Source organism: Podarcis melisellensis (assembly GCF_964234715.1).
Source record: "Podarcis melisellensis genome assembly, chromosome: 4".
Lineage (NCBI taxonomy): Eukaryota > Metazoa > Chordata > Lepidosauria > Squamata > Lacertidae > Podarcis > Podarcis melisellensis.
The window spans coordinates 14,085,313-14,098,736 of record NC_138531.1 but is presented as its reverse complement, the minus strand read 5'-3'; the positions used below and the strand labels follow the sequence as shown (position 1 = coordinate 14,098,736).

The 13,424-nt window shown below is 46.1% G+C and overlaps 1 protein-coding gene across 2 annotated transcripts in view; it reads left to right on the top strand.

The window, feature by feature from the left end:
* The first annotated feature begins 1,528 nt into the window (after positions 1-1,528).
* Positions 1,529-13,424, top strand: part of GPC6 (glypican 6) — a 787,401-nt gene continuing 775,505 nt past the window's right edge. For both annotated transcript variants that reach the window (XM_081908218.1, XM_081908217.1), the window contains exon 1: positions 1,529-1,802. In XM_081908218.1, the coding sequence (XP_081764344.1) occupies positions 1,640-1,802 (163 nt within the window). In that variant the 5' untranslated portion in view covers positions 1,529-1,639. The remainder of the gene's footprint in view (positions 1,803-13,424) is intronic.

Sequence of the window (13,424 nt, the reverse complement as noted above, 5' to 3'; positions counted from 1 at the left end):
GGCATCCTGTGCAGGAGAACTGCCTCCACTGCCCCAAATCTGGCACTGAAGGTGATCAACTGACTGGGGTGGAGGGAATCCAGTTGTGCCTGCTCCTGTTCCTTTTTTTAATGGAGCGGTATAACTCAGTGGTGGAGTAAATGCTTTGTATGCTGAAAGTCCAGGTTCAGTCCCTGGCATTTTCAGGTAGGGCTGGAATAGACCTCTGCAACACAATTCTGAGTTAGATGGAGCAAAGCTTTTGCTTAGTTTAAGACAGCTTCTCAGAAGCTTTTCACTGTATGATGCCTGGCCAATGTCTGCACACCCTGGCATTGTTAAGGAGGGAGAAGAAGGCACTGATGAAAAGCAAAGTTGGTCACCCTCTTTATCGCTGTCCCTGATGTCACCACATTTCCTAGGTCACTGCAAGGAAGGAAAGCCTGAGCTGCTGCAGACGTTGCTGCACTCCAGGTCCCCCTCTAACCATTGGTCATGCTGGTCAATGGGAACAACATCAGCAGGACCACAGCCGCCGCCCCCAAATCCGTGTATCACTGGAGATAAGCAGGGTACGATTCCCCTGCTTAATGTCAACATGTCCCCTGCTGAGTGGGATGGGGGGACCCCACTTACAAGGGTACCCTTGTTATTAACTTGGGGATGGGATGCTAAGGGACCCCCCATCCTTTCCGCGCATGAGCCCCCCCGTTTCCTAATGAATAAAGTGGGGGTGCTCTGGGCGAAAACGTGCGTTGTGGGGTTCCTCCCCTCTGGAGAGAGCGGGGCGTTCTTTTCATTTGGGAGCGGGCAGCGTTGGTCGGCGGCCGGGGGGGGGGACACGACTTGGAGTCCATCCCGGGTTTTCCTTCGCGCTCCTCCTCACCGGCAAGCCGCCGCTGCAATGTGGAGCACGTTCCTCGGCCGCTCGCCCGCCTGCCCCGCGTGCGCTCTTGCCGGCTCCCTGCTAGGCTGCCGCGGCCGCCTGTTCTATCAGGAGGCGGTTGCTGCTGCTGCTGCTGCTGTTCTGGGCAGGCTGCGCGGCGCAGCGGCTCTCCTTTCCTGGATGTCCGCCTCTCAGCAGCACCAGCAGCGCAGCGCGCAACAGCCAAGCCAAGCTACCCTCTCCAGGCTCTCCTTCTCCCCGTGCGTAAAGCCAAGCCAGCGGCTGCCTCGCCATCTCCAGCCTCCGCGCCGCACCTCCGGGCTTTCCGCGCTCCCGGGCGCCGAGGATCAGCGCGCCCCACCACCAGCGGCGTTGAGCCGGGCCGGACTTTAACGGGACCCGCCGAGGAAGGAAGAAGGGAGGAGGAGAAGGAGGCGGAGAGACGAGAGAAGGGGCGGGCGGCTGCCGCCTTGCCTCGCCTGGCTCGGGTGCGCCCTCCTCCTTCGCCTTCCCAGCCGGCTTCGCAAAGTTTGGCCGCGACGGGAGGGGGGCTCCCGGTTGCTCTTTCCCCCGCGGGGGTGCGCTCTGTCGAGGCGCGCACGGCTGCGCAGGACTCGGGGCTCTGGTAGAAGACTCTTCCGTGGGATTTATCTTTCCAAGTGGATTTGGCGAGGGGCTCTCTTTTTGGGGGTTGGAGGGGGAGGCGGGGGTGAAAGAAGAGGGGTGTCTATTTTCTTTCTTTTTGGTCTGTTCTTACCCCCTTTTTTGGGCATCATGGTTCCTTGGATCGGGGCGCTGCTCGGGGCGCTGCTGGGGCTGCTGCTGTCGCTGCGCGCCGGAGCGGCGGACGCGAAAGCGCGGAGCTGCGGCGAGGTGAGGGAGGCGTACAAAGCCAAAGGATTCAGCCTGCTCAACATCCCCTATCAGGAGATCGCAGGTAAGCACCTGGGCAAGGGGAAATCTCGGCACTCGCGTAGCCATGGGGCTGCCTTCGTTCCTCTCCCCCCCCCCAACCACCCCCGGTGAAACACTCGCTTTGCCTGGATATCTCCCTCTCGCTCTCTCTCCCTTCTCCTTTCGCCTCCCAGGGAAAGAGAGCAGTGCCTTTTCCACTCTGCTGCTGCTTAGGCGATGAATTGCCTCATTGTGCAGTGAATAGAGAATCCGTTTTAGATTTCCAAAGAGACCAACAGGGGGAAGAACGAGTTGGGGAAGGGGGGCGCGCGCAGAGAAGAGACGGAGATATTTGGCAAGATGTTCACTTTTTTCGCCTGGGGGGAGATGTGACAAGAACACAGGGAAGGCTGCCCTCCCCGCTCTTTTCAAGTTCTAAGTTGCCTTCAAGGAATTGCACAGTGGAACGCAAGTTTCTAGTCCCTTTTAGATGGTGTAAGTGAGGCTGCCTGTTGCCTCTTTCATTAAAAAGCGGGCCTTCGTGCTTGTGGCACAGCAGTCTGCCACAAAACTACAGAACCTGCACAGAGAAGGACCCCAACTTGTGTCTCTTATTTGTGTGTGCATGGGGGGGGGTTGCCCCCTTTTATTTTGCACCTGGCCGGCTTTATTAAGGGGCCGTGACAGTTGTCCTTTGCCAGTAGGGTGTGCTCTGCCTCGCTCAAGAGTCTGCTTACCCCTCTCCAGTGGAGCACCTGTAAAAGCATTGCTTCACCTGGGAAAAAAAGGGGAAATAAAACAACTGTAGACTTCAAACTATCTGGGGGAAATGAAAAGATTAGGGGCGTGAGTTACCATGAAGATCTCCTGAAGGTCCACCTTCAAAGCCAACTAACGTTCTGAGTTGCTAAGGATGATTAGTTATCCCTTCCCCTTAGCACAGTAATGGTATGTCAGGTTTTCTCTCAAGCCTAGTTCTCTGCTCCTTGCTGTCCTCTTATCACTGCTGTATCTTCAGAACTCGGTGTGCAAAGAATGAATCGGTGATTAAGAAAAGAAAGGGGGAGGAAGGACCTGTGGTGGGTGTGAGCAAAGGACTGAAAGAAGAAGGAACAGCTGCTGCAGCCGACCTGACTGAAACTTGCTGCTTGTCAGTTTCCAACACTGAATTAAACCACAGACTCAAAGATGTCACGTTTCAATCTGATTGTTCCCTTCTTAGGCTTAAGTGATGCAATTAATATTGATAGTTGGCCATTTGCGAGGGTGCATTCATACATCTTCAGAGCAGCACAGCCAGCCAGTTCCTAAAACATGCCGATTCACCTCTGGGATTAAAGTGAATCTGGAGCCTGCGTGGTTGCCAACTAGGTTAGCTGTTTCGGTTTGAGGTGACCCTGGTAGAGTTGTCTGCCAGTGGGCCATTTTATTTCCCCATTGGCATTCTGTGCATGTATTTCTGGGGCCAAGTTAGATGGGATGTTACCTCCTTGATTGCAATTAACATGCAGGTTTTTAAAAAGAGGAATTAAATAGCAACTGTAGGGGGCCTGAACAGTGTTAGGACCACACACACACACACACACACACACACGTGTGTGTAGCCTTCAGTTCCAATGTAGGTAGCAGCATCTCAGAAGTGATGTATGATTTGGCAGGACCACATAAGGGGACAAAGGGCTAAACTCCCCCTTCTATTTACTGTAGTCTTGGCATTAAGATACTCAGGACTGCCCCAAGCCATGGACATTTTATTATTTTTAATGAAATATGTCTCTCAATTACATCCATGTGATTAACGTTACATCTGGTTTGGCTCTAAAGCTCTGTTTTAACATTAGACGTCCATAACAAGATTTTACATTTGATACATTTATTGAAATGGGTGCATGGTTATGAATGGTGTTTGCCAGAAAAGTCACAAGTGCACACACCACTCATTTGCACTCCTTATTCATTTATTAGAAAATGGATAGTCTTGTTCTTAGATTAGGGGTGATTCACGTGGCTCATTCCAGCCTATGGAAGCTGCACTTTTGCAAAGTTCCACAATGTCCACAGCCCCAACTTTGTGCGCGACTGCAACTGTCTGCTGCTCTGCACTTCAGGGCTCAGTATGCGGTACTGGTTTCGATGCCGTTGGCTCAGGCTATGGCAAAGGGACTAAAAAATTGGGTAAGGTTAAATGAAAACCATCGCTTCCAAGAGCCAAAAGAGATGGGGGAATATACCCTTAGAAAGTCATCTGGTTCCCGGAATCTACTGATGGTTGTTGCCAGGGAAAACCCATCCCTTGAAATGGGTTGTTTTGAGTGTGGCAATGGGTGCAATCTGAGTCCCTTTGCTGTGCCGGCATTTTTCCTTGCTTCCCCCTACCTAATGTTCTGGCCAGTGCAAACTGTGAGCCTGCTGCTTCATCATTCTCTACCACTGCTAGGGTGACCCCTAATTTATTCTTGTCTCTTGATTATCATTACATTGTGGTTGCTTTCATATGCTGTTGGACTAGGATGTCCATCATTGCTGGTCATTGGTAACGCAAGCTACTGGGTGTTCACGATCCCTGACCTACAGCCTTCCATGTATTTAGGATGGAGCATGTGGTTATATACAGTGCTGGTCTTCTTAACAGGACATGGATCAGCTGTTGTCATATATAACTGAACAATCCACCCAAACTAAGGTTACCAGTTTTTCCCCCCCAATGAATCCGAGGACACTTATTGTTTGCTATCTACATGTGAATGCTGAGAAAGCTGTATATTTGGGGACTGTCCCCTGGAAACAGGGACATCTGGTAACCTTCACCCAAACCACATCTAGTCATCACTTAGAGCACCATGGAAGTAATCAGAGGGTAAATGCAACCACATCACTCTTGGACTTTGCATCTCTTTCTAATCTGTCTTCTTTAAAGTGGAGGCAGATTTGTACCGCTTGTGGTCTGGGAACAGGCATAAACTAGAACAGTGTTTGTGTTGCATTGATGTTACTGATAGGACCATGGCTTTTTTCTGTGGGTACTCAAGGCTACACAGTACCATCACCCCCCACCCCACCCCACAAAATGCTTCAAGTGTGACACTTACTGTAGCAACTTCATGATGAGTACTGGCACATTAACATAAACTGGGTAGGACCATGAATTTGGAGTACTTGCTTGCCCCTCCCCCCCAATACCCCAACAACGCAAACCAGAATGCCCTTTGCTTTAGCCAAATTGGGATTCTGAAAGCCAGGCAGGAAAGTGAGCAATAGAAGTGAAGTGTTGTGCTTCAAGTAATTTTCAAAGGCCTCACTGTGCCGTTTCTAAAATTCCCCTCAAGTTGCTAATCAATTACACAAGAGCTCTCTTCTGACTGAGACCAAAAGCCTCTGGGTTCTTCAGTCAAGTTTTTCCTGGACTGACTGTTATTTCATTTTAGGTCAGTGATGGATGGCTTCTGCTTTACTCTGGCTTCTCTCTCTCTCTCTCTCTCTCTCTCTCTCTCTCTCTCTCTCTCTCTCTCTTTTATAAAAAAGACCAGATACCACATTTTGAATAGTTTGGGTTCCTCTTACCATTTGCTCGCTGGAATGTTTTGATTTGCGCATCCTCCTTTCCATTTTTTTAGATAGCTCCCAAAGCAAAGCTTGAAGGAGCTGCATTAATTAGTGTTCAAGTATTTGCAAAAGTAGCGGAAATAAGTGCTGGGGAACCTAATAATCAGCTTCTGGTTTAAATAACGACATCAATCACTGTTAAATCCAATATTAATCTTCAACTTTGTCTTAAGACTTCAACACCATCTCCTCCCCTTTGATGTGTACGGAATACGAAATCGCAACCAGATCCAGGTGGATGCTTTTCCCCCTCTTTTTTGACTAAGAGTCTCTTGACTTTTCAGTGCTGTTGGATGCAAAAGGTATAAAAGGGTAAATGGCCCCTGGACAGTTAAGTCCAGTCACAGGAGACTGTGGGGTGTGGGCTCATCTCACTTCAGTAACAAGTTGATGCAATTTAATGGAGACGTTTGGCTTGGTTGTCGATATATTTGAGGGAGAGGTAGACTTTCCTTGGAGAGGGCTGCATTGTTATAAGGGAATGTAATTGGCAGTGTTCTCTTTTGTGCGTAATGCTGAGTGCCTCAATTAAAGAAAAAGCTGGTTTGGGAAAGACATGCCGGCATTAAATGTTGTGATGTTTCTTTTGTCACTGTTATGAACAGACTGCCAACAACCTGAAGAGTTGGGTCTCTTGGTCTGTTTTTATTGTTTTATTATTCGTATGCAAAATATACGAACAGTTCAGTAGTTAGTTCGGTTTTTCTTTTTTTCTAAAAGAAATCTGCAGTTGTGCATCAGATTTCATAGTGTATTGATGAAGAGCTTGTCCATACTTTTGCTTATCCCCCACTCCTTGAAAAGCCCACTCTTTAGTGCTAAATTGGAGCAAACTGAGCGCTAAAGAGAGGTTTTTCCCGGTGGGAAAGCAGTGGAGCAACAGGACATGCGGATGAGCCTTCAGATTCAATATCAACAAATAGAGACAGTGTGTCCTAGTGGTTAGTCAACCTGGGAGGTCATAGTTCCAGTTCTCACTTGGCACTCATTCACTCTCAGCCTAACCTGCACCACAGGGTTGCTGTGAGGAGCAGAGCTATATATACCACCATAAGCTCATTGGAGGAAAGTAGAAGGCAAAGGCGAGAAATAAATAGTCCAGCTTTTATTACATTCTTAATAATAATAATAATTTATTATTTGTACCCCGCACATCTGGCTGGGCTTCCCCAGCCACTCTGGGCGGCTTCCAAAAATATATATATTAAAATACTCTAATACATCAAACATTAAAAGCTTCCCTAAACAGGGCTGCCTTCAGATGTCTTCTAAAAGTCTGGTAGTTGTTGTTCTCTTTGACATCTGGTGGGTGGTACATTCTTACCTTTTTTAATAGAAAAAAGGCTGCATTGGAACTTTTTTGGGTCTACTGTAAACATATTAGCTGATATGTTTGATAACAGGGTGTAAAAAGGAAATGTGAAGAATACTTTGTTGGTCAAAATAAGGACATTAAGTATCCTTGGATCAAAATTCTAGGGATATCGTCAATTGACAGTGCAAGGCTGAAATAAGGATATTTAGATTCAGTCTGTATGGCAGCCTCAGAGTACCAATACATCTGAACTGAAGCACCAGTTCAGATGCTTCATAAACATTTTTATTAAGTCACTTTTGTATCAAACTGAATGTTTTGTTTAGAATGAAGACTTGCCTTCTTCTTAACTTTTTATATCCAGAAGCTCAAGTTATATATATTTTTTTATGTTGGATTATAAAACAATGCGGTGTTACTACTAGAGTGGTGACGTCTCTGAGTTTGTAATGCTTTCTTCTTGTTCTCATGATCTTTTTCAGAAACCACAGCAAACATGTGACTCCAAGCATAATACTCTGACGTTCTTATTATACTTGTGCTAAATTGCTAAGTGTAACAATTTTTATGTGCCAGCTAGCAAATTTTGAAACAGAACACATACATCTAAATCTGTTTGGGGATTTGCATACATGGAGAATGTGCAGTGTTGCAAATTCCTTTTTAGAGCACTGGATGTAGAGGCAGAATTCCCATTATATGGGGGCCAGTGGCTGGTCTCGCACAAAACCCTGTGAAAAGAGCTTTCTTCTTCATCATCTTTTGGCCTGCGAGGCTGATGGATCAGAGATGGCTGAAAACTGCTTTTAAAAGGCTGCTGATTATGAGTAATGTTGGATGCAGTTCTTCAATGCATCAACAGCCCGCAGAACAGAAATGAATCGAATAGTACCTATAATAATTGTATTGGGACCTCTTTGAAGGCTGTGAAGCCCATACACAGTTCTGCAACCAGATCTTTTACATCGTTTTAAGCAAATCTTCTACAGGAATTACTGAGTGGCCTGAAAACTGGAGCTACTCGTGGGAGAGTGTGATTTCATATGACAGTAAAAGGGCAAGAATCTTGCAATTAGAAGGCAGTATGTTAGATCAAGATGGAAGGAGGGGACAGATAATATTCCCAGGATAAAACACAGTGCATACAGGTTTATCGGAGTCACTTAGACATTGCCTAAAAAGCGGGGGAAATGGGTACTTAAAAAGGTAAAGGTACCCCTGCCCGTACGGGCCAGTTATGACCGACTCTGGGGTTGCGCGCCCATCTCACTTAAGAGGCTGGGGGCCAGCGCTGTCCGGAGACACTTCCGGGTCACATGGCCAGCGTGACGAAGCTGCTCTGGCGAGCCTGCACCAGCGCAACACACGGAAACGCCATTTACCTTCCCGCTATAAAGCGGTACCTATTTATCTACTTGCACTTTGACATGCTTTCGAACTGCTAGGTGGGCAGGAGCTGGGACCGAAAGACGGGAGCTCACCCCGCTGCGGGGATTCGAACTGCCGACCATGCGATCGGCAAGTCCTAGGCGCTGAGGTTTTACCCACAGCGCCACCCGCATCTCTTAATGGGCATATATTTGCATGTGTTACACTATATGCTTATGAAATAATTGCTATAATGTAAATACAGTGCATATTCCCTTAGTGGAGAAGACTGTGACCAGATGACATGTCTGCTTGCTTCTGTCCAAGTGTTGTTGATGGGCAACTTCAAGACCCCATCTCTTCCTTCTTAGGGTTCTTTACCAGTAGGTAAAGGATCCCTGGATAGTTAAGTCCAATCAAATTCGACTTGGGGGTGCGGTGCTAATCTCTGCTTTCAGGCTGAGGGAGCTGGCGTTTGTCTACAGACAGCTTTACAGGTCATGGGGCCAGCATGACTAAACCACTTCAGGTGTAACAGAACACCGTGACAGAAGCCAGAGCACATGGAAATGGACTGGAGAGCCCTTGAAGTTGAGGACTGTCCTCTATAAAGCAAGCTACCCTAAACCAGAGACCTTCATACAATGTACGTGTTCTCCCATGGAGATACTGTCCTTCCCACATATGGTGGCATCTCCAGGGCTGGAAAGGTCCTTGCCTGAAGCCTGAATAGCTGGTGGCCATTAGCATAGTCTCTGCTGAGCTATCTAGCTGAATGGTCTGAGTCATTTCAAGGCAGCATCCTATACTAAGTTTTGGTGGAACTTATTACTGGAATGTCAGAGCTTCCATTAAAACCATAGATTCCTTTATAGAAGATAATCCTTCAGATTATCATCAGCTTCAACTGTTACGGCAAATATGCTGGCCACTCTTTTTTTAATGCCTCCACTATAACATCTGGAAAGGAAGTTGTGTAGACAGGATACAAACAGCTCCAGCAGCAAAGTGTGGGTTGTCAGTGCCCGGGGCCATGTGGAGGGTGGTAGTTGGAGGGAGGAAAATGGGCAGAGTATGTATGCATATTCAACTGCCTAAGGGCATCCACATCACCCAGGAGATCACAGCCACAGAGATAAGAAAAGAAGAGTTGTTCTCATTGTCTGGAGAGGTCACTTCCTGGTTCACATTTTCCATTACCTAACCATTTTGCATTCGGGGCAACCTTCCCTGTGGCCCCACACTCGCTATGCAACTGCACAGCTCTTTCCCACATTGAGAGCTTTGGCCTTACTAACATCTTTCTTTTGTGAATAAACTTAACTTCAAGCATTTTCTTTAAATACACAGTTGTACTCAGAAGCAGTTAAGTGGAATGTCAAGCATTTCAGTTCACCTTGGTCTTGTAGAATGAATTCCTCAAACCTGCATTAAATAGTAAAAAGAAGCAACTGACTAGTATTTATTTCAGTGCTCCACATTCTAACTGAAGGGCTCGTTGTGACTTAACAAATTCATCTGTCATTGTCTTGTCCTTGCAATAAGAGAGTGAGAATGTGAGAAACAGAGGTTGCATATGCCCCATACATTTAAAGCACCTGCTCCCCCAAAGAATCATAGGATCTGCAGTTTACTCCCTCCAGAGCTACAGTTCCCAGGCCCCATAACATACTACAGTTCCCTTGATTCTTTGGGGAAAGTAATGTGCTTTAAATGTATGCTGTGTATTCAGCCAGAGAATTGTCTATGGGCATCACTGAACTTCATCTTGTAATTACTGTAAGTTCGTTTCCTGTAAAAAGGGGAAAAAACCTTTTCATAGAAAACTTTAAATTTGTAAGTTGAAACTGAGTTCCTCAAAGAGAGAGTTTAAATGGAAACAGTACATACGATATTATAAAGTGAGTCCTATTTCAATTTTAAATGGGAACCTTACAGGTGGGATGCAGGTGGCGCTGTGGTCTAAACCACTGAGCCTCTTGGGCTTGCCGATCAGAAGGTCAGTGGTTCGAATCCCTGTGACAGAGTGAACTCCCGTTGCTTTGTCCCAGCACCTGCCAACCTAGCAGTTTGAAAGCATACCAGTACAAGTAGATAAATAGGTGCTGCTCTGGCAAGAAGGTAAATTGTATTTCCATGCGCTCTGGTTTCCGTCACAGTGTTCTGTTGTGCCAGAAGTGGTTTAGTCTTGCTGGCCACATGACCCGGAAAGCTGTCTGTGGAGAAATGCCAGCTGCCTCGGCCTGAGAGCGAGATGAGTGCCGCAACCCCATAGTCGCCTTTGACTGGACTTAACCATCCAGGCGTCCTTTACCTTTCTTAGATTCATACACAAGCTAGTCACCCTTTCCTTAGCAGTGACAGCCCCAATCAGTGATGCTTTTTTCAGTGTATTGTATTGCAGCTATATATTTTTTTCCATCTAATGCAAAGGGAAGGTTTGTGAAAGCTGCAGGTATTCTGTGCATTAGCTAAGTGCTAATGTACTAAAACCATTTCTTCAGCTGCTTTGCTCCTTTTTTCTTCCCAGGGCACCTTGTAACGTTCCAGAGACTTGGTGATGTTCAAACACCACAGAGGTCAAGCAGTGTGTTAAAAGCTCGGGTCACTCTTTTTATCTGTCTGCAATAAAGAATATATTAATTTCATTTATATTACCACTTGGCTCTCATAAAAGGTCAGTTTCGGTTGAATGTCCAATTACTTGCAAATGGCAAGTCTTATAACAAGTGATCAACAATAAAAGCTTTTTCTGGGCAATTTGTTTTTAAAATTACTACCTGCTGTTCTCTTGAATGACTCCGTGGACCCAGGAGGATCAGTAGTTGCTGGACTTGGGGTGGGGTGTGTGTGTGTGTGTGTGTGTAACACAGGGCAGAACACAATGCATGCTAATATTGCTTTCTGCTTAGCAAATGAAGGATTCATGTAATTACATTAAGGCTTTCGGTTGAAATGTTAAGCAGAATTGTGTTAAAGGATCAGAGTTCATATTTCCACAGCATAGTGAAATTACATTTTCATTCAAATATTAGATAGACTTCGTGTGTTCCACCATTTTAATCATTAGGGGTGATCCTATAAGACTCCCGGGGTCTTGGAACAAGGACCCAAAAGCTATAGGCTGCAATCCTTTGGATGTCTACTCATAAGGAAGTCCCAGTGGGAGCAGGGGGGATTGGGAAAGAGAGTTTTATAGAGGCCCCGTGTATCATTGTAATGGATTGCTTTGAAGTTATTTCTGCAGCAGGTAGAGTCATTTTTAGCCCCCAAATTCCCCTTAGACCCGTCCCGTATGTTGCCTGACTTGTCATTTATTTTGCTTGACCAAAGGTGGCAACCCTTCTGCGGCTCTTTGAGCCAGCTGATGTTTCTGAGGCCCTTTTGAAGGCAGCCCCACTGAGAACACATTACAGTAATCCAAATGGGACTAATTAATTAAGGTGTGTGTCACTGTGCCCAAATTGGACATCTCAAGGAACGATGAGTGCTAAGTCACCAAGTAGCATCATTCGGGGTGGTGGTGGTGGGAATGTCAGCCTGGAGTTACCCAATTGGCAAAATGTCTCATTTTTTATTATTATTGTTATTGTTTGTTTATTAAATTTGTATCCCACCCTTCTCCCAAAAGAGCCCAGGCAGGCTGCTTAGCCATTTTCTTTCTGGTGACCACTATTGTGTGTGGTAATTCTCAGCTAGATTTCTGCAGTTTCATATCTTAGAAAAACTTGGAGCAGAGTTTCTACTCACTTCATATAAATCGCTGTTCATCAGGTGGCCACGGTGGCTGTTATCTAGCTAAAAGAGCCGCTTCTAATGGAATCTGATGCCTGCATTCACTTGGTTCAGAGGAAAAACCTTTACTGTCTGTTTGACATTAAAATATCAAAGCATCTGGCTAGGTGAAGTATTTTAAGAAATGGACCAGTGAGCATGCAAAGAAGATAACGGTTATCATTTGTGCAACCACATCTCTTTCACAAGGCTGTTGCTATAAGGATGTCTGCCGCAAAGGATCAAACTATTGAACTTCAGAGAAGTGGGGAAGGAGGGACTGAGAAAATTTATCTTTCATTTTAAGCTTTGCAACCTAGTCTGTAACATGTGGGGCCAGCACATATGTCCCTTTCAAGTGCTTCTCGCAATGTTCCTTGGTAAATAATACCATTTTTAAAGCTAGAAATTGGTGAAAGAGTTGCCAGTGAGCTTCCTTGGCATAATTCCCTGATCTCTACATTACTGATGTATGTTAATGAAACACTGCAATCTGGATATGCTCAAAGGCAGTGGTTATCAAAGGGTGTGACAGGAGACGATGGCAAGTGTTGTGGGAAGATTCAAGGACAATCAAAGAAACATTTAAACTTTTCAGTATAGTGTAATATCAAAACAATTCTTTTTGGATAAGGTAAAAGACCCCTGGACCAGTTGTTGCTGGACTAAAAACCCAGTCAGCCCCAACCAGCATGGCCAGTGGTCCGGGATGATGGGAGATGTAAAAAGTAAAGGATCCCTGGATGGTTAAGCCCAGTCAAAGGCGACTATGGGGTTGTGGCGCTCATCTCACTTTCAGTCCGAGGGAGCCAGAGTTTGTCCACAGACTGCTTTCCGAGTCGTGTAGCCAGCATGACTAAACTGCTTCTGGTGCAACAGAACACCGTGATGGAAACCAGAAAGCATGGAAACCCCATTTACCTTCCTGCCACAGTGGTACCCATTTATCTACTTGCACTGGTGTGCTTTCGAACTGCTAGGTTGGCAGGAGCTGGGACAGAGCTACGGGAGCTCACCCTCTTGCACAGATTCGAACCGCCGACCTTCTGATCGGCAAGCCCAAGAGGCTCAGTGGTTTAGACTACAGCGCCACCCAGTTCTTTTTGGATACGCATCCAGAGGCAGTAGTTACACGCCTCTTCAAGAAAATTGGCTGTTCTTCTACACTTCTCCACGAAATATGACAAATTCTGACAAATATGAAAGATCAGAAAAGAGACAGGCTTCTTTTTGTGTTGATGTACGGATGAGAGTTGATTTGTCTCAAGTTAGACATGATATACATGAGATTAGCTGGCAAAAGGAAGCTCACACCTCATTCAGTTTGTAGTTGAAGTACATATCTAAGAGGTTTGTTCATAGTTATATTTTGGGAATGATTCGTGTTCTTATGTAGCTGCTTTGTTTTAATATTACTGATAAGTGTTAGGAAGCAGCCAGGCATCAGGCACATTTTGCTCCTGGCGATCAGCCTCTTGTGGCCAAGTGAAGATGCCTGGGTGTCAGGCTGGTGTCTGACGTCTCCACCATCTGGAGGCAGATGCCTGGGGATCCTTGGATCTTGACCGTTTTCACACATCCGGTAGATTTCTGTCTGTTACCTTT